At 63.5% G+C, this 25,998-nt stretch overlaps 2 protein-coding genes across 2 annotated transcripts; one reads left to right on the plus strand and one right to left on the minus strand.

Moving 5' to 3' along the window:
* Nucleotides 1–490: 490 nt before the first annotated feature.
* On the plus strand, nt 491–20,192 carry CDH15 (cadherin 15). Its single transcript, XM_070613997.1, has 14 exons — nt 491–653; nt 8,616–8,774; nt 8,970–9,125; nt 10,238–10,382; nt 13,666–13,826; nt 14,227–14,355; nt 14,921–15,106; nt 15,986–16,239; nt 16,949–17,091; nt 17,246–17,482; nt 17,750–17,989; nt 18,079–18,215; nt 18,466–18,627; nt 19,558–20,192. The coding sequence occupies exons 1-14, from the start codon at nt 612–614 to the stop codon at nt 19,756–19,758; spliced, it is 2,352 nt and encodes a 783-aa protein (XP_070470098.1). The 5' UTR covers nt 491–611; the 3' UTR covers nt 19,759–20,192.
* Nucleotides 20,193–21,462: 1,270 nt separating this feature from the next.
* Nucleotides 21,463–22,465, minus strand: SLC22A31 (solute carrier family 22 member 31). Its single transcript, XM_070613998.1, is given in 3 exon segments — nt 21,463–22,165; nt 22,168–22,206; nt 22,209–22,465. Coding segments are annotated over 3 exon segments (780 nt in total). The 5' UTR covers nt 22,363–22,465; the 3' UTR covers nt 21,463–21,578.
* Nucleotides 22,466–25,998: the final 3,533 nt, after the last annotated feature.

Below are 25,998 nucleotides of genomic sequence, written 5' to 3' on the forward strand. Positions count from 1 at the left end.
CCCTAGACCAGCCGGACCCATCTTGCCTTTTCTGACGGGCTTCCTTCTGCTCCACCGGCTGATCCTGGGAGCCTGCGACCCAGGACAGCTGCCTGGCAACGCCAGCCCAGCTGCCCTCGGTCTCCCACGTGCTATCACTGGCCTGTCCCCTCCTTGGCGTACACGTGCAGTCACTCAGCCCCGGCCCCGCCCCCGCACACGTGCTGTCACTCAGCCCCCAGGCCCCGCCCCCACTCCGTACCGTCACTCAGCCCTTGGCCCCGCCCCCGCACACGTGCTGTCAGTCAGGCCCCGCCCCGGCCCCGTCCCCGCACACTTGCTGTCACTCACTCGTCCCCGCCTGCCAGCGCACTTGCGCTATCACTCATCTCTAGGCCCTGACCCTCCCCCGCCCCCACACACGTGCTGTCACTCAGGCCCCAGGCCCCCACCCGCCCCCGCACACGTGCTGTCACTCAGCCCACAGGCCCCGCCCCGGCCCCGCCCCCGCACACTTGCTGTAGCTCACCGGTCCCCGCCTGGCCGCACACTTGCGCTGTCACTCATCCCGGGTCCTGTCCGAGCAGGAGGCGCCGCTCCACCGGGGCCGGACACTCGCCCGTCGCCGGCCCATGGACGCCGCGCTCCTGCTCGCCCTCGGGCTGCTGGCCCAGGTAACATCAGCGCCGCACGGGGTCCCTGTCCGGGACGGCTGGGAGAGGGGGGCGCCCCAGCCTGCCCGGAACCACTGGTCCCCGCCGCCTTAGGGGGGCCCGTGAGCTGAGGGGCCCGGGAGGGTCAGGTGGGCAGCACTGTCCAGGGCTCTCTGCGCCCCGGGGGGCGGGTGTCCAGAGACGAGTGTAACCCTCTTGGCCTGGACCCGACAGGGAGCCAAGCAGTGCGACCGCTGGGAGACAACCTGGCAGGCCGACCCCTCCTTCCGGAGGTGCCCCCTCAGCCTGCCGAGGTCTGGGAGTAGTCAGTCAGTCTTTGGCGGGGCAGGAACAGAGGGGGAGCGGCAGGAGCACTCACACCCCGCCCCCGACCCCGGGAGCCAGGAGTAGAGACACCCCAGGCGAGTTGGCAAATGACCCTGGCCAGTCTAGGGTGGAGTCTGAGCCCCTCCATGTGCCCGGCCAGCAGGGGCAGCTGCAGGCTTTGCCCTCCAGGAGCACACCCTTCCTTGGGAGTGCCCTGTGCCCAGCGAAGCCAGGTCCCAGCAGAGGCAGCCCGCCGCCCTCCACACTCCCTGCGGGTCCCCAGCCCCCTGGCCCCGTGTCACAGTGGGAGCAGGATGCGTGAAAGGAATCACAGGCCTTTGGCTGCCCCGCTCCCCAGCGGGGGCACCCCCTGGGCAAGGCCACGTCTCCTCGTGCTCTGGGCTGCTGGGCAGGCGCCCGGCTGGGCCCAGGAGTGGATTCTCAGTGGGCTCTTGCCTTCAGGGGACTGGGCTGAGCCAGGGTCACAGGCCAGGGCTGGGGCTGTCTAGTATCAAGACATTGTGCGTACGGACGGCCTCAGGCCTCAGGCCTCAGACTGGATGGGTACTGAGCCTAAGGGCTTAGCAGGGCCCCAAATCAGTGATCGCTGTTACAGTTCCAGGCCAGCCAGGCAGCGCTGGACGCTGCGAGGGGAGTGGGGCTTTCTAGCACCCACCACAGGGGCTTCCTGAGTCCCCGTAATTCCCACAGCCCTCCCAGCTCTGGCTGGGCAGCTCAGGTTTCAGCCCCTGGCAGCTGACCAGGTGCCCGCCAGCCAGATCTCCAGCAGCTAGCCCCTAGGGGCACCCAGCCCCAGGGCTCCAGCCACCTCCACCCCTGGCTTTGGGTCCGCCCACTTCCCCCCTCGGAGACAGCGCCCCACAGCTTGGGCCTCAGCGGCCCATGTCCAGCTGGCCCGGCACGGCCATGGTCGCCCTCGGCCCAGCACAGCCTGGCTGCCCACGGCCTGCGCCCCTCCAGCCCTCTGCTAGAGGCCCCCCGCAGGGCTGGGATGCCCCCACACTGGGATCCATTCCAGAGGCTCTGTGCCTCCGGTGTACCCCCTCCTTGCCCTGAGAACAGCATTTCTCCCTCAGCACCCCCACCCAGTGCATTGGGTGGGCACGTTCCTGGAGTCTGGGGGTGTCTACCTTTCCCCAGGCCCCAGGAGGACCCTGCTGCACGGGAGTGGAGTAGATCCTCTCAGATTGCTCTCCCTGCCTCCAGGGTCACTGCAGGATGGCCATCCCCTAGACAGCTGGAGGCTGTGGGGATTCTGGGCCGGGGCGGGGAGTGGGGGGTGGGGGGCTGGGGAGGCCAGCCCGTGGGACCTGGCTCCTCAAGTTCCTGCGCTTGGTGTGGCTCAGATTAGCTCCCGTGTGAGGGGAGCTTCTCCTGGGTCCACGGGAATATGTCTCTGTCAGGACTCTGCCCAGCCCCCAGTCAGCTCAGCTTTCAGACTTTCGTCCTCTGCTGTCCAGATGCCTGGGTCCTGTGGCCGCTTCCTGGACACTCCTTCCTCCACCTCCGTGAGCCCCCAAGGCAGAGCGGCCGGGGTCCAGCAGGGCTGTCTGGAGTCGGCCCCAAGTTGGGGCCCAGAGGCAGGATTCTGCACAGATCCACACTCCTCTCGCCTGCCTGTGTTCCCTAGGTCAGCCAGGGGGCTCAGAGTGTGTGCCTTCAGACCTGGTCCGTCTGTCCTCTCACCCTGTGCCCACGGCGTCCCCAGCAGCTGGGCCTGTCCCTGAGACCCCACCCCCTCTGGGGTGGCGGAGGGGTGGGGGGCCAGGGATGCCTCAGGGCTGAGCTGCACCCTGCTGGGAGGGGCCCCAAGCCTGTGAGGGCTCCAGTGAGCCACACGGTCCCTGGGAGGAAGCAGGGCTCAGCCGCACTCCTAGGAGCTTTGCAAAGTGTGAAGACCCCCGGGGCAGTGCACTCTCCACAGACACACACCATCTCCTCCAGGACGGGTGGGGTTACTAGCCCACCTTAGTGTGACAGCGCCCGAGGCAGAACAGGGAAGCCTGGACCACCGTCCCCTCCAAGGTGGGCAGGACAGCCTGGGGTGGACTGAGTGTGGCAGAGCGTGTCTCAGCAAGAGGGGCGGGTGGAGGAAACAGCTGCCCCCTCCACCGCCCTCCACCATCACCCCCATCCCGCCCCTGAAGCCTGAAGCAGCTGGAGGGTGTGGAGGAGCCGCTCGCTCGGGGCCAGGCTGACAGCTGGGTCCATTCCTGGCGTGCCTGATGCCTGCCAGGCCGTCCAGGAACAGGGCGGCCGGATTCCAGCCTGAGGGGAAGGGGCTCAGACCTGGGAAGCTTGCGGGGAGTCCAGACCAGGGGCCTCTCCTGTGCCCAAGGAAACCCCACCCACCAGGCTACAGGCCCTGCGCCTGGTTCCTAATGTCTGAGACACCGAGGACCGAAAGCAACCTTGCAGGGATGTCCCTACACAGAGCGTAGGATCAGCCCTGGAACCACCTCCCAGAGCCCGTTGCTGCATCCGCAAGGGGCTTTAAGGTTTGCCCGACGCCACTGGGCGGGTACGCTAATGGAGAACCCTTGCTTCCCCTTTATTCAACCAAGACACACACCGTGGACCGGGCTCCGGTGGGTGAGCTGGGCCCCAGTCAGCACATGTCCAGCCCAAGCCCAGGCCCCTTGCCCGCCACTCACCAGGGGGCCACCAGAGGCCGGCAGTGCCAGGACAGGAAGCAGGATCTCCTCACTTTCCACCTGGCCTCTTGGTCACCAGCATCTCCAGGTGGAGGGGCCTCCAGCCACGTGCCCAGCTTTTTTCCCAGGGAGATGGGTCGTGCCTTGTAATTCCTTGTTTTGAACCCACCACAGCTGGTGGAGAGAAGCAGAGAGCTCTGCAGCCGCCCCCAGGCTCTCAGACAGGACGGGTACCTGCAGGGGTTGAGGGGACGGGGGTCGGGGGGCGCCGCTGGCAGGCACCCCCAGGGGCAGGGCACTTTCCGTCCATTGCTCCTGAACAGAAACCATGCTGCTGCCCTGGTGTCCCCCACACGCAGAGCCCAGGGTCGTGGAGGGACTTCCTGTGGAGCAGAAGCCCAGTCAGGGCTGTTTGACCGTGACGTCTCAGTTTTCAGCCCCATGCCTGCCCATTTCCCGGGGCTCCCAAGAATCACCTGGGGGTTCGTCATAAGACATCGCCTGGGACCACCTGGCTGTTTTAATTCAGAGGGTCTGGGGTAGACTCATGAAATCCCTGGCTTTTTTTAAAAAAAAAAAGATTGGCACCTGGGCTAACAACTGTTGCCAATCTTCTTTTTTTTCTTTCTGCTTTTTCTCCCCAAATCCCCCCAGTACATAGTTGTATATATTCTAGTTGTGGGTCCTTCTAGTTGTGGCATGTGGGATGCGACCTCAGCGTGGCCTGACAAGTGGTGCCACGTCCGCGCCCAGGATCCGAACCAGCAAAACCCTGGGCCACCACAGCAGAGCGCAAACTTAACCACTCGGCCATGGGGCCAGCCCCCACAGAATCCCTGTCTTTACCAACCCCCCTCCTCATCCCAGAGATGCTCCAGATCGTCAAGCTTTGGACCCCCAGCCTGCCCTGAAGCACCCCTGCCCCTCAGCACCTGCACAGTGGCGGGACCTCCGCCCTGTGAGGTCTGAGCGGCGGAGGCTGATGGCCCGGCTAGCGGGATGGGAACTTCCCTGAGGCCAGAGAAGCATCGTGGCAGTAGGAGGCCAGCTGCTCGCAGGCTCAGGGCCTGGTGGCGGCAGCCTGCAGCTGGATGGCGCTCTCCTGCCCACGCCTGGGGGGCACAGGGGGCGCACCATGTCCCCCTCTGCACCACTGCGTGCAATGCGCTTGCCACTCCTCCTGGCTCTCAGCCAGCGCTCCGCCCGCGGTGGGCACCTCTGCTACTGGGCAGCCTTGCAGCTGAGTGCCAGGGCTGGGGCGGAGCCCTGTGAGGGGGCAGTGGCCCTGGTGTCTCTAGGTCTTCCAGACAGGGCCAAGAAGGAGTGTGGGGGTGTACACTTGAGGGCGCCGGGTCCGTGGCACGCGCTGGTTCCGGCCCAGTGTGGGACAGAGGGGGCAGATGGCGTCTGTGAACACATGCCCACTCAAGGATGCCTTTTTCCTCTGTCCATGTGCTAGGGTCTGTGTGAACTGGCTTTGCCCATGTGGCTTTGTCTGGGCACCAGATGTCCTGCAATCCCCAGGCGGCCACGTCCTCTGGGAAGGGTGTGGTGGGAGACAAAAGACCAACTGAGAAGGTCCCCCAGACCGGAAGTTGGCTGTGGCCCAGCCCGGCCACCCCACCCACCACAGCCTCTGATCTGGGCGAGGGGCCCCTGCCAAGGCTCTGTGGCTTCTGCTGACCTCGTGAACTTGGGCCATGTACAGATGGGACCCAGGACGCCCAGGCTGTGCCTCGACCCCACGGGCCCTGCGCCAGGCTGGTGGGTGTCCTGAGTGTCAGCGAGGCCACTGGCAGGGAGGGGGCAGCCAGAGGCTCTGTTGCAGGCTGGGGGCATGGGGTCCGGCCCAGGTGTGGCAGCAGCTAGACAGGGCAGAGCGTGTCCCTCCCAGAGCCTGAGGTCAAGGAGCATGGTCGGACTGTCCCCCGCCCCTTGCCCTGCCCCCTCTACCCCACCCCCCCAAGCTGAAGTCAGGGCGGCGCTGCTGTGTGTCTGGGCTCCTCCGAGAGATGGAAGTTCAGACGCTGCTTCCCTGTGGCTCTCAGCTCTGCTGCTCTCCAGCTGTGTGGCCTTGAGCAAATGCTCAGCCTCTCTGAGCCTCATTCTGGGGAGCTGTGAAATGAGGTGTTTATCACCCATTCCTAGTGGCTGTGAGAGCTGAGGGCCTAGAGAGGGGCTGGAGGGAGAGATGGAGAGGAGGAGGGCCAGGGAGGGTGCTGAGCTTGGTGCTTCCCCCCCACCCCCACCCCAGCTCAGGAACAGAGCTGTCCCCACTGGCATTGTGACCAGGGCCAGCAGGTCTGCACTTGGCAGGAACACCACGCTGACCTGGCAGTGGCTTGTGCTCAAGTGCTTTTGGCGAGAAACCCCAGCGGCCCAGGCTGCTTGGAGGCCAGCGCTGCCATCTGTCGGGGAGCATGGGGGCCTGGCCAGCCGCATGGTCCTTTCTATAAACAGCATTGCTACCACTGGGACTCCAGGCCCTGCAGGGGAACACGCCCTGGCATTTCAGGGGAGGTGGCGGGAGGAGGACTCCAGAACTGGGGCCACCAGGGGCGTTGGCTTTAGTTTGGTCGTTTTACTGCTGTTCTGTCAACAAAGTGTGTGAGGACCCACTGTGCGCTGCCCTAGGGACCCACTGTGGGCTGCCCTGGAGGCCCACTGTGCCTCCCCTGGGCACAGAGAATGAACCCTGGGCGGAACGGGGAGGCAGTGGAGGAGAGAGAGGGCCAGAGGCTCGGGCAGGACAGCAGCCTCCTGGCTGAGCTGTTATCTCCTTCCTACTCCTGGCTGGCTCCCCCCACCCCGGCCAAGCACCCACCATGCACTGTCACTGCTGCCCCTCCCCTGAGGCCACCAGCCCACCCATCCCATGCCAGCCCCCCTAGACTGCATGGCCAGAGGGAGAGACAACTTAGGGGACGTCAGCAGGACCGGGCGGCTGGGGGTGGGCAGCTGGAGGGTGAGGAGGAGAGGGGCAGCAGGGAGCGTGGGCCCCCCTCAGAGGGGCCCTGGGAGCCACCCCATCCACCTGGGCTGGAAAGGAGCCCCCTCCAGAGGGAGCCAGGGGCCTGGAGACCCTGGGTGGGGGCAGACCACTCCCAGGGCCATCTGGGAGCACAGAGGGCTGGTGGCTGGAAGGGGACGGGGTGGAGGTGTCCCCTCTGCCTGGGCTTGGAGGAGGGCAGGGCAGCGGTCAGCTGCGAATGCAGGGGGTGGGGGTGTGGCTCACATTCTCCTGCCGCCAAACCCAGCTGGGTCCCAGCAGGTGGTGGAGCCCCCCACTTCATGGGCCCTGATGGCCCTTGGCCACGTCCAGCCGGGCTCTGTGCCCCAGAGCTGCGCCAGCCTTGGCCTCACTCGTGATGCGGGGAACGTGAGGCCCCAGTATCTCCTTGCGCAGCCGGCCACAGTGCCTGAGTCCACACTCAGGCCAGCCCATGCCCAACCAAGGAGCCAGTACAGAAACCGTGTATTTAAAGCAGGGCTGGAGGCCAAGGGGAGCTGCCAGCTCTGCCCTTGACTCGCGGGTTGGGTCCCTTCTCTGGGCTCAGTTTCCCCCCTCAGTGGTTGGGGAGAGCTTCAGCAGGCCGGGCCCTCCCTCTTGCTCGCTGCTCACAGAGCTCAGCCAGTAGTGGTGGCCTGGCCTGGGGCAGGGTCTGGGGTGTGTCTGCGTGCACCTGCCCAGGGTAGAGGTGGGGGAGCATGGCCATCATGTGCTCCCCATTCTCTGTCTGTAGCCCCACAGGCTGGGGACACTGCGACTTCAGGGGGGCGTCACACACAGGACACCCCAGTCCCCTGGGCGTGCGGAGAGGGAGGGAGGAGCGTGTGAGTGTCCCCACGTTCCAGGAACTAATATATTGGGGTGAAAGTCCCACCTGGTTCCACAGTTCTGGGAGAAAAACAGCGTAGGCCAGGGGTGGGGGTGGGGGTCCACTCCTGGGGGTGGGGCGTGCTGCGGAGAGTCCAGATGCCTCCACGCTGCCCTTGTGCCGACCATGTCCCTCTCAGTGGCCCCTGGGTCCCCTGTCCCATCTCACCCCCGCGGGCCTTGCACACTCCCCCATGGCTTGGGCAGCCTGCATGGCAAATTCAGAGGGCACTGGGGATCGCGGTGTTTTCAGTCGCTCCTAACATCCTGGACGTCTGGGGCCTGGGCCTTCATCCCACAAGCAGCCTGGACAAGTGGCATGGGGCTGCCCCTGCAGACACTCCCCATAGGCCCTTCTACAGCCGGGCCAGGACCCCACAGGGAGGCCTGCCCTGGGCTGAGTGGGGCACCTGAGGCGGCTGCTTCCTCCCCACTCCCCAGGCCTCCTGGGACAAAAGCCTAGGCCTGGTCCATCTCCAGGAACCCTCGAGAATTCAAGCTGAGAGGAGTCCTGGGATGGCCACGTGTCACCCCTCACTGTCCCAGCCCAGAGACACCCCCCACACACAGATCAGCCTGCCCCACCCCTGCTGGCATGCTTCACCCACAAGGGTCCCTGGGGAGGGGCCCCACCAGCCCAGCTGTTCCCAGCAGCTGTGCTTACTCATCACTCGGCCTCCCATGCGGCCTCCTCTCCCCGCCCCAGGGTCTGGGGAGCAAGAGCCACTCTCTGCCCCCTGAGCACCCGATGCCCCCAAGCCCCGGCGCCTGAGCCTCACCTGGGCCACCTGGGGGAAGTGCCTGGCACTCAGGGAGATGAGCTAGATGGGGGCACAGCATCGTCAGTTCCCAGCCAGCAGGTTCACCAGAGCCTGCGACAACTCCTGGTCCCTGGGCTCCGGGGCTCCCAGGCAAGGCAGGAGACCTACACCAGCCTCTAGGGGCTCCAGGCTTGGGGCACAGGGCTGCTGGGGGCACGGTGCTCTCCCCCTCCAGGCCCTCCAGGGAGGGGCGGTTCACTCCCAGCGGTTGCCGGGAAGCTGCCTGGCTCCAGGTCTTGTCGGGGTGCGCCCTCTGGGACAGCTGTCTGTGTCTTTGTTGCAGAGCCTGGGCCTGTCTTTGGAGCTCCCCGGACTGAGGAAGCCCAGCACCCTGTACCCCTGGCGCCGGGCGCCCGGGCTGGGCCGTGTGCGGAGAGCCTGGGTCATCCCCCCCATCAGTGTGTCTGAGAACCACAAGCGCCTCCCGTACCCACTGGTGCAGGTGAGGGGCCCAGGGGCTGGCGAGGGCCGAGGGGAGGCCCCGGCAGAGCAGGGGCTGGGTTTGCTTTAGGACCGGACGCCCTTGGGGCCTGCAGGCCGAGCCGCCCCTGACCCCAGTTGGGGGAGGGGCCGAGGCTGCGGAGAGGGAGGGAGCCCTGGCCTGGGCGCCTCCCCAGCCCGTCTCCTGCTCCCGCAGATCAAGTCGGACAAGCAACAGCTAGGCAGCGTCATCTACAGCATCCAGGGGCCGGGCGTGGACGAGGAGCCCCGGGGCGTCTTCTCCATCGACAAGTTCACGGGGAAGGTGTCCCTGAACGCCATGCTGGACCGGGAGAAGACAGACCGCTTCAGGGTGGGGCCCCGGAGGGCTGGGGGAGGCCAGGGCCCTCCCCGCACCAGCTCCCGGTCCCGCTCACCGGCTCCAGGCGCCGCCCACGGGCTGCCGGCCCCGCCGGCCCAACTCCAGTCCCTCTGGGCTCCCGGCCCCGCCCACCGGGCTCCAGGCCCCTCCCACGGGCTCCCGGCCACGCCCGCCGGCTCCCGGCGCGGTTGGGGACGTTTAGCCAGACTGCAGCTCCAGCTAGAGCAGAAGTCCTTAATGGGGGGGCGGAGTCAGGGACTTGGGACGTGCAGCCCAAGGAAGCGGGTCAGGGTTGCGTTCCCACGGAGCAGAGGAGCTTGGGCAGACCGAGGCGGGGGGAGGAGGGGCTCGGTCCTGCCGGGAGGACTGCGCCCCTGGACGCGGGCGCAGCCCTCGTCAGCCACGGCCAGTTCTCCCCAGCCCGGCTGCGCTGGTGGGGACGGGGTGTGGTGAAGGATCCCACAGTGTTGGCAAATGCCAGCGACAGCTGCCCTTTGATTCTCATGGCTGGACCACAGGACCCGCCCCTGGAGGCCTTGGGGTGGTGAGGTCTGAGAGAGAGGCAGCGGGAGGGAGACAGTCACAGGCCAAGGAGGGGAGCCCGGACCCTCCTCTGAGTTCCCTACAGACAGAGTGATCTGCGCCCCGCCTGCGATTCCCTTACACAAAGTTAGCAGAGAGCATGTTTTCACCTGGACATTATATCATGCCCACTCTCCAAAAGGATAGGAGGCAGCTGAATTTAAATTTTCATGTGTGCAGACGAATTAAAGTAAATTTCAAGAGGTGCCAGAACCATATAGAGAAAGGGAGAGAGAAGGAGTGCTGGTGAGAGCGCGGCTTCAGTCACACTTGACACAGCTGCAAGCTCCTGGGGGGGAGGCCAGAGGGGGAGACCGAGGCGCCCTGCCGGCTGAGGCAGCAGCCCCCTCCTGGGGAGGTCTCATCTGCCCCGTGCGCCCTGCCCTGGGCTGGTTTGCACCCTTCAAGTTGGTGTTCAGAGGGACACAGAGTCTGCATTTGCTGTCCCTTTTGCATGCCCCTCATGGGAGCCACTGAAATTTGGGGCCCACAGTGCCAGTCCCTGCTCTCTGCTTGACTAGCTAAGGGCCTTTGCTCTGGACCTGGGAGGATCTGCCCTGGAGGAGCCCACGGACCTGGAGATTGTGGTTGTGGATCAGAACGACAACCGACCCGTCTTCCGGCAGGAGGTGTTCACGGGCCGGGTGCTGGAAGGCGCCGTCCCAGGTGAGGCGGGAGCCATCCCCAGCTTCCCTCTCCCTAGGTCTTCCCGAACTGAAACTCTCACCCACTGAACACTCCTCCCCCACCCCTCCCCAGCCTCTGGCTCCCACCATCCTACCTTCTGTCTCTGTGAATTTGTCTTCTCTAGGGCCCCAGAGAAGTGGAGTCAAACAGTATTTGTCTTTTCATGACTAGCTTATTTCACTCAGCATAATGCCCTCAGAGTTCACTCACAGTTCAGCAGGTGTCAGGATTTCTTTCTTTTTTAAGGCTGAATAATACTCCATTCTATGGGGGCCGGCCCCATGGCTGAGTGGTTAGGTTCGTGCACTCTGCTTCAGTGTTTCGTGGGTTCGGTTCCTGGACACAGACCTAGTACTGCTTGTCCGGCCCTGCTGAGGCGGCGTCAGACATGGCTGAGCTAGAAGGACCTACAACTGGGATACGTCACTATGTACTGGGGGGCTTTGGGAAGAGAAAGAAGAAGAAGAAAAAGATTGGCAACAGATGTTAGCTCAGGTGCCAATCTTAAAAAAAAATATTCCAGTGTATGGATGGACCACTTTCCGTTTATCCACTCATCCGTCAATGGACCCTTGGGTTGCTTCCATTTTTTGGCTCTTGTGAATGATTCTGCTCTGAACAAGGATGTACAAGTATCGATCTGAGACCCTGTTTTCGTTTCTTTTGTCTGTATTCCTAGAAGTAGAGTTGCTGGATCCACTTGGCAGTTGTATTTTTACCTCTTTGAGGAACCACCATACTGTTTTCACAGCAGCGGCACCATTTTACATTCCCGCTAACAGAGCACAAGGTTCCAGTTTCTCCACTTCCTCACCATACTTGTGGTTTTCTGTTTATTTGATGGCCATCCTAATGGGCGTGAGGTGGCATCTTGTAGTTTCAGTTTGCATTTCCCTGATGATTGGTAATGTTCAGCATCTTTTCATGTGCTTATTGGTCGTTTATATATCTTCTTTGGAGAAATGTCTGTTCAAGTCCTTTGCCCATTTTTGAATTGGGTTATTTGATTTTTTGCTGTTGAGTTTTAGGGGTTCTCTGTATAACCTGGATATTAATCCCTTATCAGATACGTGATTTGCAAATATTTTCTCCCACTCTGTGTGTTGTCATTTTATTCTATTGACAGTGTCTTTTGATGACCAATTTAAAAATGCTCATCAAGTCCAGTTGGTCTATTTTTCTTTTGTTGCCTGTGCCTTTGGTGCATATCCAGGAAATATAGCCAAATCCAGTGTTGTGAAGCTTTGCCCTCATGTTTTCTTCTGAGAGTTTTATAGTTTTAGGTCTTGGAGCCACTTGGTGGTAATTTTTGAAGATGGTGTGAGGTACGGGTCCAACTTCACTCTTTCGCACGTGGAGATCCAGCTTTCCCAGCAGCATTTGTTGAAAATACTGTTCTCTCCCCACTGAGTGGCCTTGGCCCCCTTGTCAGGAATCATTTGACCATATCTGGGAGGCTTTCTTCCTGGGCTGTCCACTCTGCTCCACTGGTCTGTGTGTCTGTCCTTACGGCAGTGCCACACTGTTTGATTACTGCACCTTTGGAGTAAGTTTTGAAATCAGGCAATGTGAGTCACCCAGCTTTGTTCTTTTTCGAGATTGGTTGGCTATTCGGGGTCCCTTGACGTTCCCTATGAATTTTAGGATGGATTTTCTATTTATGCAAAACAATATATCTGTCTCCTTGGGATTCTGACAGGGGCTGCGCTGAGTCTGTAGGTCACTCTGGGTGCTACTCGCACCTCAGCAACATTAAGTATTCCAGTCCACGAAGGTGGGTGTGTTTCCGTTTATTTAAGTCTCTCTAGTTTCTTTCAGCGAGCGCTGTTCTATAGCTCTCAGTGTGCCAGTCCTTCACCTCCTCGGTGGTGACGCTGACGTAAAGCGTTTAAGCTGTCATTCTGAAGATCATCTGTGAATGTGGACTGTGTGATTGGATTCGGCTTCTGCACTTTGGGTGGGAATTCCACGGAAGTGATGCGTGTCCTCCTCGGCGTGGCACATCAGGAGGCACACATGTCCTGTTGCTGGAGATGTTGATTGATCCACCTGGTTGAGGGGGGTTGTCTGCCAGGCTTCTCCACGGGGATTTTTTTTATTTTTTCCCTTTGTAATTAGCAGGTGTCTTGTGGAAGATGCTATGAGACTGTGCAAATATCATTTTACTCCTCAAACTTCCACCCACCAGTTTTAGCATCACTGATGGTCTTGCCTGAATCAGTTATTATTCTGATGGTGGTTTTCTGAACCCATCATCCTTCTCCGTTATCACTTGGCTTCCAGTATATGGCAGAACTTTCACCTCTCCTCACGCATCTGTATCTTGTTGTTAACATTAGTGTGGACTCATGGTGCTGTACTTCATTCAGTGGGTTATAATTTTTTATGACCATTATTTTGATGCTCAGATTGCCCACATTTGGCCAACGGGGGACTCATCAGACTGGCTACTGTCTCGGCTCTTTTAGCGACAGAGCTGGGGATGTGCCTGTGTACATACAGACATGTGTGTGAGTGTGCGTGCACACCGCCTTATTTGGTGTGCAGTGTGTGCTCATGCACGTCTCTGGTTAATGTCTGTCTTCATTACACGTCACGAGTTCCCGCTGGCACCCTCGCTTGCACTCCAGATCGGTGGGGTCCCTTCTGGCCCCTTCTCGGACGGTGAGAAACCTGGCTCCCGGCCCCCCGATGTGTTTACTCATCTGCTCAGTCCTAGGCTGCACGGAAGGCCCGTTGGGAAGAGCTCTCCTGTGCCCCTGTGAGAGGATGCCTGCCAAGAGCCTTCCTTCTGGCTTTAGTCTGGGGTCCAGAGTGGCGCCAGGGCCCCGACCTGGGCCTCTCCCCTTGTTTGCCCCAGAATACAGGTCTGGCCGTGGCTGCTTCTCTCTGCGGGTGGGGCTGAGGATGGTGCCCACTCAGCGTGCCGGCACACCCTCTGTCTCCCCAGGGCCGGGGCTTAGGGCCAGTGCCAGCTCCAGGGTCTCCAGCTGGCCCACCAGGTCTGACCCAGTGCCCAGCCCCTGCCGGCTGTCTTGGTGTCTGGCAGGAGACATGGGTGTCAGCTCTTGGTGACTCAGGTTTCTGCGAGTCCCTTCCTCCCCAAACAGCACAAGGCCAAAGCCTTGGGCGGTCGAGTTTGCACAGGCTGTGGAGGCTGGACCTGGACGGTGCGTGGTGGCCACAGGAGCACCGTGAGCCGCGCTTTGCGGGTAGGGTTGACCCCCGTGGGTGTTGCCCCACACATCCGCATCTTTCCCAGGCACCTACGTTACCAAGGCTGAGGCCACAGATGCCGACGACCCAGAAACAGACAACGCGGCTCTGCGGTACTCCATCCTGGAGCAAGGCGGCCCCCAGCTCTTCAGCATCCACGAGCACACGGGGGAGATCCGCACGGTGCAAGTGGGCCTGGACCGCGAGGTGAGGCCGCCACTGCTCCGCCAGGGAGGCCAGGCCTGGGCAGCCAGGGTCGTGTTGGCCCGTCTTTGCCCGCACCTCTCGGGCCCACAGCGACTGCTCATGCTCTGGAGTAACAGCTGCCCCGTCCGTCCTTTGCACGTTCTTCCTCCGTCGGGACCCCCGCAGCAGAGTCTGGGGTTGACAGCAGTGCCGGCGGACCCGAGAGGCCAGGCTGCACGTGTTGCCCCAGAGCTTGGGAGCAGGGCAGGGCTTGGAGCCCCACGGCCTCTGCTGCCCACGGGGCTCTCCTGTGAGGCCAGAGCCGCGGGTGGCCTGCTCCTTGTCCAGCCCACAGGCCTGAATGGCCGAGCAGCCCTGGCCCTGAGCCTGAGTCGCCTGACCCCTGCCACCCTGCCCCCAGGTGGTCGCCGTGCACAATCTGACCCTGCAGGTGGCGGACATGTCCGGAGACGGTCTCACTGCCACCGCCTTGGCCATCATAACCCTGGAGGACGTCAATGACAACGCCCCCGCGTTTACCAGGGATGAGGTGCCACCACTGCCCGCACCCCCACCGGCCCTGCTCGAGCTGCCCTTCCCCCTCAGGCTCCTGGTGGGGACAAGGGGCATTGTGGAGGGGGGAGTCTGGGCGTCCTGCCTGAGTGGTGCAGAAACACACGTTAGGGGTCAGCAGAGGCGGGTGCTCACAAACACATGAACAGTCAGAAGGAGCTGTCGGGGAGCAGGCAGGGGAACGCCTCTGTGGCCCTGGGGCAGGGGGACCCCTCTGTGGCCTGGGGCAGTGGGGGAATCCTCCCAGCCTCGCTGTGTGGGATGGAACAGGAAAAGGCAGCACGGTCGGTGGGAGGGTTGGCTTGCAGCTGAGCCTTGAAGAGGGGCTCCCGGGGTTCCTGCAGGGTAGCGACTTACGAGGCAGACAGGCCTGGAGCACCACAGTGGGTGGGCAGCAGAGTTAGCCAGCAGGAGCAAGGAGGGCATCCCTGTGGGGAGGTGGGGACGGTCGGGCCTCGGTGTCCCCATGGACCCAGGGCCTCACCCACCCCATCTCCCCACCCCAACAACTCTGGCGGGCCACTGGGGCGGGGCTCCCACAGTTCTTCATGGAGGCCACAGAGGCCATCAGCGGAGTGGACGTGGGCCGGCTCCAGGTGGAGGACAGGGACCTGCCAGGCTCCCCGAACTGGGCGGCCAGGTTCACCATCCTGGAGGGTGACCCCGATGGGCAGTTCGCTATCCGCACGGACCCCAGGACCAACGAGGGCGTGCTGTCTGTGGTGAAGGTGAGCGGGGTGCACGGCTGAGGAGGGTGCCCCTCACCCCCTGGGGCCCTGTGCCTGTCCTCGGGGAGGAGCAGAGGGAGGGGGTGGAGCTGAGAGGCTGGGGAGCATGGGGGCTGCGGGCCCAGAGAGAGCATGCATGTCGTTTACAGCATTCTCCCACTTTCGAATGTAACCTGTGTGTACAAATGCGGCCTGTACCTGTGCCAGCCAGGTGTGAAACCAGAGAAACAGAACCAGGAGATGCGTGTACACACACAGCCGTGCACACACACACAGATGATTTAGATATTGAGATATGGAGAGCTGTATTGCAAGACATGGCTCACACTGCTGTGGGGCTGGCCGGGCAGGGCTGCGGGCCGCGGGCTGCAGGGCAGAAGCTGGGACTCGGACGCTGCTGTCTGGAGCAGAACTCCCACTTCCTCGGGAAATCGCCGTCTTGCTCTTAAAGACTCTCAGCTGTGGGTGCAGCCCACCCAGATCATCCAGGACGATCTTCTTCATTTGAAGCCCGCTGGCTGTAGTGGCTCATGTAACCACACCTGCCATACTTTCTTGGCGACACCCAGATCAATGTGTGCATGAGTCCCTGGGAGGACCGCCCACCACGGGACACAAAAGTGACCACACTACAAATTCACCTTGAGTGACAAGCACTTATTTTATCATTTTTGCATTATTCTTGGTGCTTTTTTATCCTGCACAGTTTTTACTTTTCCAAGGCTAAAAAGAAGAAGGAAAGTGCGGGCTCTCAGGACAGACCCAGGGGCGGCAGTGCCACCGTGGAAGGGCTCTCCCTGCCCCATGGCCGCCTCCGGGGCCCCGATGGGAGCTGGGCCCGGATCCTGAGTGGACCGCCTGCTCTGCTTCCCCCCACAGCCCCTGGACTATGAGAGTTGTGAGCAGTATGACCTCAAAGTGGCGGTACAGAACGAGGCCCCCCTGCAGGCGACCGCCCCCAGAGCTGAGCGGGGCCAGGCCAGGGTCCACGTGCAGGTGCGGGATGTCAACGAGGCGCCTGTGTTCCAGGAGAACCCTCTGCGGACCAGCCTGGCTGAGGGGGCGGCCGCAGGAACCCCCGTGGCCACCTTTGCTGCCCAAGACCCGGACACCCAGCAGCTGCAGAGACTCAGGTGGGCCCTGCGGACCCTGGGATGGGGCCCCTTCCACCATCGCCCAGCAGGGCCAGGGCACAGCTGAGGGTGCCCCAGCCCTTGCACCCTGAGGCTCAGGTCAGAGGGTGGAGGTCTCATCTGTCTGTGTGCGTCATGGGGGGCCCAAGGAGTCTCGAGCCCCATGCACGCATGCGTGTGTGCTGATGCAACTTTGTCCCTTAGGGCAGGGTGGGGCTCCAGCTGACACACAATGACATGGCCACAGGCTGTTCCAGCTGTCCTGAGTGTCTGAGTCATCGGTTCAGGGGAGCTGTTGCTCCTGTGGGTCTGGCCATCAGGATCTTGGGTTTCACCCCCAGCGCTGGCCGCGTCTCCACTGTGTGCATGGCTTGGATCCTGGCTGTGTCACTCAGTGGCCCAGGGCCCTGGGCAACTCCCCGGCCCTCCCTAAGCCTCAGGTTCTTGATCTGTCAATGGGACAGAAAACACACCAGCCCAGGGCAAGTGTGTGTGGGTGTGTGTGGTGTAGTACGGGTGTGCGTCTGCGTGGAGGGGATGTGTGTGGGGGTGCATTGTGTGTGGTGTATGTACATGTATGTGGGGGATGTGTGTATGTATGTGCTTGTGTGTGCATGTCTATGTGTGTGTGTCTATGTGTGACCACACGTCTGGGGTCCTGCTTAGGCTCAGGGTCACCCTGTCCCCTCTTCCTCTCCTGGGCCGACAGCTACTCCAAGGACTACGACCCTGAGGACTGGCTGCAGGTGGACGGAGCCACGGGCCAGGTCCAGACCCAGCGTGTGCTCAGCCCAGCGTCGCCCTTCCTCAAGGATGGCTGGTACAGGGCCATCATCCTGGTCCACGACAATGGTGAGCACTGAGCCGTGGCTGGGCTCCAGGGCTCCCGATGCAGGCTGGGCCTCCCTGCGGCTGCCTGCGGGCTGGGAGTGCAGCCTCCACTGAGCAGACTTGGGTGGGTGGGCTCCAGAGGAGTAGGAACCCACCAGGCCTCTCTTGCCTGCAGCCTCCCCGCCCTGCACAGCCACTGGGACCCTGTCTATTGAGATCCTGGAGGTCAACGACCACGCCCCTGAGCTGTCCTCACCGTCTGGCAGCCTGTGCAGTGAGCCAGACCAGGGCGCCGGCCTTGTCTTGGGTGCTGTGGATGAAGACCTGCCCCCACATGGGGCCCCCTTCCACTTCCAGCTGAGTCCCAGGGTTCCAGAGCTGGCCCGGAACTGGAGTGTCAGCCAGGTTAACGGTGAGCTCCCCCAGGGCCCCCCAGGAGGCCAGAGCCTGGGACTTGGGGATGCAGTCAACACTGTGGTCCCATTGCTACCCACCGCAGTGCATCCTCAGGTGGGGCAGGGATTCATTATCATGCCCAGGGCATGGATGGGGAAACTGAGGCCCAGCATCTCGGGAACCCCACCCATCAGGCTGCTCCACCCGCAGCACAGGGCATGGAGGGGACATGGGAGGTGGGATGGGCTGTGGGGCCCCTGCTGACCGTGGGCGCCCTCCGCAGTGAGCCACGTGCGCCTGCGGCTGAGACACCAGGTCCAGGAGGGGCTGCACCGCCTCAGCCTGCTGCTCCGGGACTCAGGGCAGCCGCCCCAGCAGCGTGAGCAGCTCCTGAACGTGACCGTGTGCCGCTGCGGCCAAGACGGCACCTGCCTGCCCGGGGCCAGTGCGCTGCGGTCAGGGGGTGCCGGCCTCAGCCTGGGTGCCCTGGTCATTCTGCTGGCCAGCGTCATCCTGCTGCTGTGTGAGTGCCCCTGCCCCAGGACCCCTGCCCTCCAACACCACAGTCCCCACCCCCTCCGTACACCGACCTTGCTCTGTCTGCCCGCCCAGTGCTTGCGCTGCCCGTGGCCCTCGTCGCACGGTCCCGGCAGCGGTCGTGGGACAAGGGGCTTCTGCCGGGGCTGCAAGACGACCTCCGGGACAACATCCTCAACTATGATGAGCAGGGGGGCGGGGAGGAGGACCAGGTGAGGGCGGAGGGCAAGGGGAGGGGTGGACCCCATGAAGGGAGGGAGGAGGAGGGGGGCCTGGGGAGGGGGCGCAGGAATGTGGAAGTGCAGAGCAGTGGGAGGGTCCCCAGGAGCCAGGCCACAGGCCTCCTCCCACACCCTAGGCCCCACGCGAGCAGAGGGCCCCATCAGGCCATCCCAGAAGGTGCCTGGTATGGAAACCCCATGGCGATCACCCACGGCTGAATTCTACACACTCCATCCACAGGACGCCTACGACATCAGCCAGCTGCGCCACCCGACAGGGGCCTTGGGCACCCCTCTGGGACGCCCACTGCTGCGCCGCGATGCCCCCTTTGGTCAAGCACGGCCCCCGCCGCCCCGTTTGCTGCCCACCAGCCCTGCCGACATTGCCGACTTCATCAATGATGTAGGTGCCTGGGGATCAGGGCCACACACCCGTGCATGCATGCACACCCACATACATATGCACACACTTGTACCTGTGTGTACCCCATGTAGCCCGTGTACCCCTGCACGTGCGCCCATCCCTGTAGGTGAGCTGTCGGCGGGGAGTGGCCTTACCGCTGGGGACCCTGGCGGAGCTTCTGGGAAGCTCCTGAGGACCCAGTTCCTGAGTGGGGCAGGCGCGGGCCACAGGCAGGAATCTGAGGAAAGAGGAGGCTGGCAACCCCCCGCCTGGGGTCACGCAGGGCCTGGCTGAGCTGGAGTTGCTTGGAGTCTGCTCGGAGCACTTTCCATGGGGTGCTGGCCGAGGAGAGACTTAGTGTCCCCTGTGGGTGGGGGTGCAGCCATCAGCCGAACCTGGGCGTCCACACTAGTCCCTCTGGACGCGTCAGTGATTCCTGCAGCCAACACGGCAGATGCCTGGAATGCGGGAAATCCAATTGGGTGATGTCAAGGAGCACATGTGACCTCTCACTAGCGAGCCCAGTGGCATGCACACATAGCCCTCTGGCTCAGAAAAAGCCCCCCAGGTGCCCAGCGAGGAGCAGGCCCCGTGCAGGTCCTGGTTAGGAGGGTGTGCAGTACTGTGGGGGCGAGGTGTGCACAGACAGGTGGCAGGACAGGTGGTGGCCACAGAACTATTTGTGAAAGCTTGGAAAACAGGACCCGCCCTGGGGCAGGACAAAGCCGGGGGGAGGGGCCGAGGGGCTCTAACCCCAAGGAAGGAGGGCTGCCCCGGGGAACTCTCTCTCCTCCAAGCCATCCTCGTGAGGTCACCCCTCAGCTCCTGTCCGTTCGGGGCCTCCCCTTCCGCCACTCGGAGGCTGACCTCGCCCTGTGCTGCAGTGCCCCCCGCAAGGGCACGGTCCTGAGCTCCTGGGCCTCCCCACAGGGTTTGGAGGCTGCAGACAGTGACCCCAGCGTCCCACCCTACGACACGGCTCTCATCTATGACTACGAGGGGGGCGGCTCCGTGGCTGGGACATTGAGCTCCATCCTGTCCAGCCTGGGCGACGAGGACCAAGACTACACCTGCCTCCGGGACTGGGGCCCCCGCTTCGCACGGCTGGCGGACTTGTACGGCCCCCCCTGAGGGCTGGAGCGAGGGCAGGACACAGTGGCCACCTGGGCCAGGGGAGGGGGCTTCCTGCTGGGGACCTGCACCCACATTGCTGAGGGCACAAACACCTGGACACAGGGGACGATGTCCTCCCAGTACGTGCAGTCTGACCACAGGGGCCCCACTGGACACACCAACACCTGGTCGTGTGGCCGGGAGACCCGGCTGACCTCTGTGGAGGCGGCCGAAGGGCAGCATGCCTCTCCCAGGGGAGGACAGAGTCCCGGGGACAGAGCCTGGAGTGGAGTGGCCAGAAGGAAGTGTCCCGAGGGCCGACAGGCCTGCTGTCAGTCGCTTCCACGGGGGTCAGATGCCCCACGCCCAGCTCATCTCCCACCCACGAGGACCTCATGTGTGTGAAAGGGAGCAGTGTGGGCAGACATGAATTAAAACGTGCTGACTCTCCAGCCTGGGGCCTCTGCGGGGGCGGGGGGGGTGCAAACACAGCTGGGGGGGGCACCAGAAGGAACCCCTCCAGCCCCGGGTTTATGAACAAAGATGGGGCTTTCTTGCCCAATGGGATAAGAAGCCAGTTATCACAGCATCAGCTGTGAGAAGAGAAAACCGCTTTATCACGAGGTCGACCTGCAAGGAGGCAGGCGGCGAGAACTCTCAGCTCAGGCTCCTTGAGCAGGGCCTGGGGCAGCTCTCGTGGGGCAGAGGGCAGGTGGTCGGAAGTGTGGGATGGATGCCTGGAGGTGAGGAGGAGTGAGGGCACTGATGACCCGCGCCAGCACAGTCAGGCTTCACGGCTCTGCACAGGACACGTGTTCACGGAAGGGTGGCCTTAGCAAGATCTGGGGTGGGGCTTTCGTTCCCCTTGACATCAAAAGGGTCACCTACCGGGCATTTGCACAGACCCAGTTGAGGAGTTGATCTCAACTGGCTTGAGCTGGACAAGGGGTTGACTCTCAGTTCCTGGAAAACTGCTCTCAGGTACCCTGTTGAGAAGATGGGGTCAGTGGGCCTGGTCCTAGTGGACCCGTGGTCACACCGGGGTGCAGCCTGAGGGAGGACCCAGCAAGGACACCAAGTTCCATGGACGCCTCTGTCCTCCACACGTTGGGGGGCACCCAGGGGCAAGGGGCGCAGTGGGGACACCCCTTTCATGCTGTCCCTGCAGCTCTTCCCAAGACGCCTCCGCCCACACTGACGTGGCCATCTGAGGGGGTGTCTGCCCAGTGTGGTCACTGCGCCTGGACCAGCCGTGCCCTGGGCCTTGATTGCCATCCGTGTCCTGGCTCATGGGGGCTGCTGGTTGGGAGCAGTGGTTTTGGGAGGTGTGGCGGGTGGATGTGGGGGGCAGCAGCAGGGGCAGGCGACAGGACACAGGGCGGGCAAAGACCACGTGCGCAGGAAGAAGCTGAGACAGACGGCCCCCCGCAGATGGACACATGGACACACGCATGTGACCCAGGGAGGGGCCAGTGCTTAGCAGAACCAAAGGTATGGGGGGGCCAGGAAAACAAAACTCATAATTTTTGTGGAAAAGCTTTTCTTCTCTGCCCTGGAACAAGTTTCGTTATTTTCATTAGAAAATCGGATGACGATTTTTTCCTTGGAATTCTGCCCTCTCTGGGGGCTGGCTCATCACTCCCCCACCCCCGCCAGGCCTCTATCTCCTCGCCTCCCCTTGCCCCCTCGCCTCTTGAGCTGTTGTCCAGACCCTCCTAGGGCCGTGTCCACCACGCCACCCAGGAAGATGATCTGAACTCAGGTCAAGATGGAACGGAGCCAGGAAGGTGCACGGGGGTCGCGCCTCCCTTCTGCCTGCCCCCAAGTGGGCTGGGGCTTCAGGCACTGGGCTGGCAGGACCTCACGTCCTGCCGTGTGGCTGGGCAGCCTGGAGCCCCCCTGGTCATTGTCGGGGAGACCTTAGCTGCAAAGAAGCTGCTGAGGGTGGACGTGGCCTGGGAGACCCAGAACCCCAGGACAGAGAGGGACAACACAGTCCAGCCCAGGTCTAGGGACACAGAAAGGACTCCCAGGCTGCCCACGCCAGGCCACTCCAGGGCCTGCCCTCCAGTCGTCCACGTCTCAGGGTCCCGCGTGGGCCTGGCCTCCTCGACCTGTCTGCCTGCGTCTGCACGCTCTGCTTGGGGGTCAGGTGCTCCAGCTTGCCCCCATCCAAACCAGACCCTTACATTCAGCCCCTTTGCAGAGGATCCTTTTGACCCCTTAACTCTTTGGGCCTCAGTTTCCCTGGGTGCACAGTGGGGAGATGGACAGAGTAAAGAGAACAGCAGTCTCCTGTGCTCTGTGCCTCTCTCATGCGGCCCCAGGAGGGGGCTGATCCCAGGACCCCTGCCATGGGGTAGACCCTGGGCCAAACATGACGACCCCATCAGCCTGCAGGGCCCACGCTCATGCTGGGCCTGGCGAGGAGCAGCAGGGGCACCAGGCCCATGACCAAGGTGCCAGCAGCAGAACTGGGTGGCGCCCCCAGTGATCAGACCTCAGGAGCAGGAAGACGGTGGCCGCTGCCTCCAGGCCGGCCACCAGGAATTAGGGCTGGTAGTAGGTGGGCTCACGCAGGGACAGACTGCCAAGGAAGCTGGCCCTGAGGTCCCTGCTCATCAGCCTGGGAGGCCGGGCGAAGCTCTGGGCCCAGCCTGAGCCAGGGACAACAGTGACCAAACCCCCACCCCAGGGTGGAGGGTGCAGACGCCCCTAGCCTGCCTGCTCCCTCCCCTCCTCATGAACTGAAGCCCAGGATGAGTCCGTGTCTCTGGGCGACGCCTCTCTTCCCTCCTCTGACACCCAGGCCTCCCTTCCCCCTCGCTGGTGATCACCCGTGTCCAGGGAGCTCTCCTCTGAGCTGTCCTCAGGGTCCACGTCCCGCTGCCACAAAGTGCCACAGGACCTTCCTGGTTTGGCCAGCAGCCAGCAGGGAGACCAGGGAACAGAGCTGGGAACCTGCGGGGCAGGGGGGAGGTAAGGATGCCCACGGGTCCTCCCTGCAGGGATGGCAGGGGTTAGCGCCCCCTTCCTGGACCCAGGGGGGCAAGACATTCAGTGGCTTTGTGTCCCTGTCCTACCCCCAGGTGCCTGGTGCTGCATGGAGGTGCAGAGGGAGGTGACACACGTGGCCAACAGAGCAGCCACTGACCAGTCTCCCCCACACTCACCCCATAGAGCAGCAGAAATCCCCCGCAGAAGGCGGCAGCCGTGTGAGCCCACCGCCGAGGAGAGGTGGCCCCCAGGGAGAAGACCCGGTGGGAGGGGGACGGTGCACAGCTCCAGGCTTGAGCAGACGCAGATGGCCTGAGGCCAAGGCCTCTCTGGAGCCTGTTCTGTCCAGGGCTATGGGGACCAGTCGCTGACCCGCCCAGAGGCTGGACATCTGAGGCCAACTTGCTGCCCACGCCAGCTTAGGGGCCTGCCCACAAACAGCAGAGCTCACAAGCCGCGGTGTCTCTCCCGCCTTCTCAAGAAGGGCCCTTGGGCCACCTGACATCCCCTTCCAGTGGGATAGGCCTGGCCCGAGTGGGCGCCCCCAGAGGCCCCCCATGGTACCCGAGAGCCATGGAGAGGGTGAGGGAGGCCCCCATGAAGCAGCCACAGGGCCAGCGGGTGGGAAAGCTGGCAGCCAGGGCCTTGCTGGCCCCCAGGCCCGTGGCCAGCACCAGGGACGCCACATCTCGTGGGCAGCAGGGGCCACACGTGGATGCAGGTCAGGTCAGCTCAGGGGTCTAGCTGGACCCTGAGGGGCTCGAGGGGAGGGCTGCCAGGGCAGAAGGGAAGGGGCAGCGCCATACTGGCCACGGCCGCACCAGGAGGACACAGCCCGCAGCCAGCACAGGAGGCAGCTGGTCTGCTCCAGAGGCACCTTCCAGCTGTCCTCACACAGGTTTCACCTGGGGGACACCAGTCACCTGCTGGCCAGCAAGGACTCGCCCCCTCCTCCTCACTGGAGTTCCCAGAATGTCAGGCTGGAAGGGGGCTCTAGGTGTCCTGCTCCAATTTCCCCCTGGAGAGAAGGGGAAACTGAGGCACAGAGAGGGCAAGGGACTTGCTCAAGGTCACACAGTGTGCTCTCCTCACTCTGGTGGTCTTTGCACGGAATTGGAACAATTCCTGGTCTGAGCCCCCAAGGGGTTATTATGGGGTCCCCAGGATATGCACACAGAGCCCCAAGTCTGGATGGGGTCTCACCTGCCTCTCTCCAGCCATCACTCCCCACCCCCCCACGCTGGCCCCTGGCCGTCCCTGGTTTCCACCTGCTGTGCCCAGGGCCCCAGGGCCTCACTCCCCCTCCCTTCCCTGCTCATTTCACGCGCTACTCTGAAGGGGCTGCAGGCTGTGCTCACCCGCTGTTCCCAGCAGAGGGCCCTGGACCGCCCCACCTCCTCTTCCAGGAGGGGCCTTCTCTCCACGCTGAACATACCCTTTGGGGTCACCAGTCATCAGAGTTTTTATTTCAAAATCCGACCGTTTGGGGAAGCTGGTGGGGTGCTGATGGATCAATACACCAAACAGGAGGGCAAGTGTGCGGTGGAACAGACATGACGGGAGCACAGAGGCCCAGTGGTTTCAGGGCCCCACCCAGGCCTGGCAGGGATGTGGCAACCCTGTTCCAGTTTCCACACCAGGGTCTACCCTCCGGGGGTGGGGTGGGGCTGCGGGCAGGGGCTGCCCAGAGGGAGGCGGGGTGCGCAGGCCTGCGGGAGGGTGGGACGGGAGGTGCCAGCTGCCCCTCCCCAACTCATTCCCTCCACCGAAAGCCCCGTGTCCTGGGGACCCAGCGTCCACGCCTACGCAGCCCGAAGCCACGGGCTGGTCAAAGTGTCCGTGGCACTGAAGTGGACTCCACACTGTGCTGACCACCTGGTGCCTACCTGCTCATACCTTCAGCGTAACTCCCCTCCCCGCCGCTGCCCCCACCTGGGCAGCCCTCGGGCCTCAGACTCAGCCATTAGGCCTGGCCTGCCGCATACTTGTGCATCTGCTGCGCCGTCCGACAAGAGGGGGCTGACTCCCCAAATGAGACCCCCAGTACTGACCGCCCCAGTAGACCAAGGGCAGAAGAATGAGGGGGGACAGAGGAGGGGTGATGGAAGCAGAACGGACGGAGAAAGGGGGGAGCCAGGAAGGTGGAGAACGGAGAAGAGGGAGGACGGGGGTGGGGGGGGGAGAGGACAGAGGAGGAAGGAAGATGGAGGAGGGGAGGACGGGGGGGGGAGGACAGAGGAGGAAGGAAGATGGAGGAGGGGAGGACAGGGGGGAGGACAGAGGAGGAAGGAAGATGGAGGAGGGGAGAACGGGGGTGGGGGGAGGACGAGGGGGAGATGAGAGGGGCGGGGAGAGGAGGAAGGAAGATGGAGGAGGGGGAGGACGAAGGAGAGGGGACGGAGAAAGCGGGGACGGAGGAGGAGCAGGGCAGAGGACCCGCGCAGAGGAGGGGAACAGAGGCGCAGAGTTTAGAAGATTCCAGGCCGTCCTTGGGCCGGCTGGGCGCGCGCACAGGAGTGACGGGGCAGCACGTCGTGCCAGCCGTGGTGCAGGGCCACGTGCCCACGTGTTGTGGTCAGGGGTTCGGGGCGCGCAGCGCGGGGGGCAGCAGCGCCGGGTCCAGCCGGCAGTGGTGCGCGGGCAACTCGGTGAGCAGCGGCTCCGAGCCCCGCGCCACCCCCAGCGCCACCCCCAGCGCCATCCCCAGCAGCCGCGAGGCGGCGGCCAGCAAGCGCCGGGTCGCGCGGAGCCGAACGAAGCCGCCGCCGCGCGCAGGACCAGCACCTGCGCCTCCCTCGGCGGCCTGGCGCTCAGGCCGGCCCGGCGGGGCGAGGGGCGGGGCCGTGTAGGGCGGGGCCGGTGCCAGGGTCCTGGGCCTTGGGGTGGGACTGGGAGGGGCGTGGCGCGGGGGCGTGGTCGAGGAGGTCATCCTGGTGTGGGGGCGTGGTCAGAGGGGCGTCCTGGTTGGGGGCCTGGTGGTGGGCGGGCGCCTTGGGGCGGGGACGAGGTCGGGGGTGCTGACCTGCGCGGCTGGTCAGGGGCGTCTGGACAGCGGGTCGCAGAGGAGCCCTTCCCAGCGGCCTCTGGGCCTCCGACTCCCTGAGGCAGTCGGAGAGGCCGGAGCGGGCGGGGGTCGTGGGCCGGACGGGCACTGGACCCCGCGCTGGCTGTGGGCTGGGCCTGCCGAGTGCGGGCCGCCACTGCCCCCCGGCGGCCGGACGCGGCGCTGCAGCCCGGGAGGGAGGGGCTTGGCTGTCGGGC

The sequence above is a fragment of the Equus przewalskii genome, chromosome 3 (genome assembly GCF_037783145.1).
Source record: "Equus przewalskii isolate Varuska chromosome 3, EquPr2, whole genome shotgun sequence".
NCBI classification, from domain to species: Eukaryota; Metazoa; Chordata; class Mammalia; order Perissodactyla; family Equidae; genus Equus; species Equus przewalskii.

Coding starts and splice junctions, on each gene's coding strand:
- CDH15 (XM_070613997.1), top strand. CDS start 612: ATGGACGCCGCGCTCCTGCTCGCCCTCGGGCTGCTGGCCCAG. Junction 14,356..14,920: donor CCGCGTTTACCAGGGATGAG/GTGCCACCACTG, acceptor GGGCTCCCACAG/TTCTTCATGGAGGCCACAGA. Junction 18,216..18,465: donor GGGGCGGGGAGGAGGACCAG/GTGAGGGCGGAG, acceptor CTCCATCCACAG/GACGCCTACGACATCAGCCA.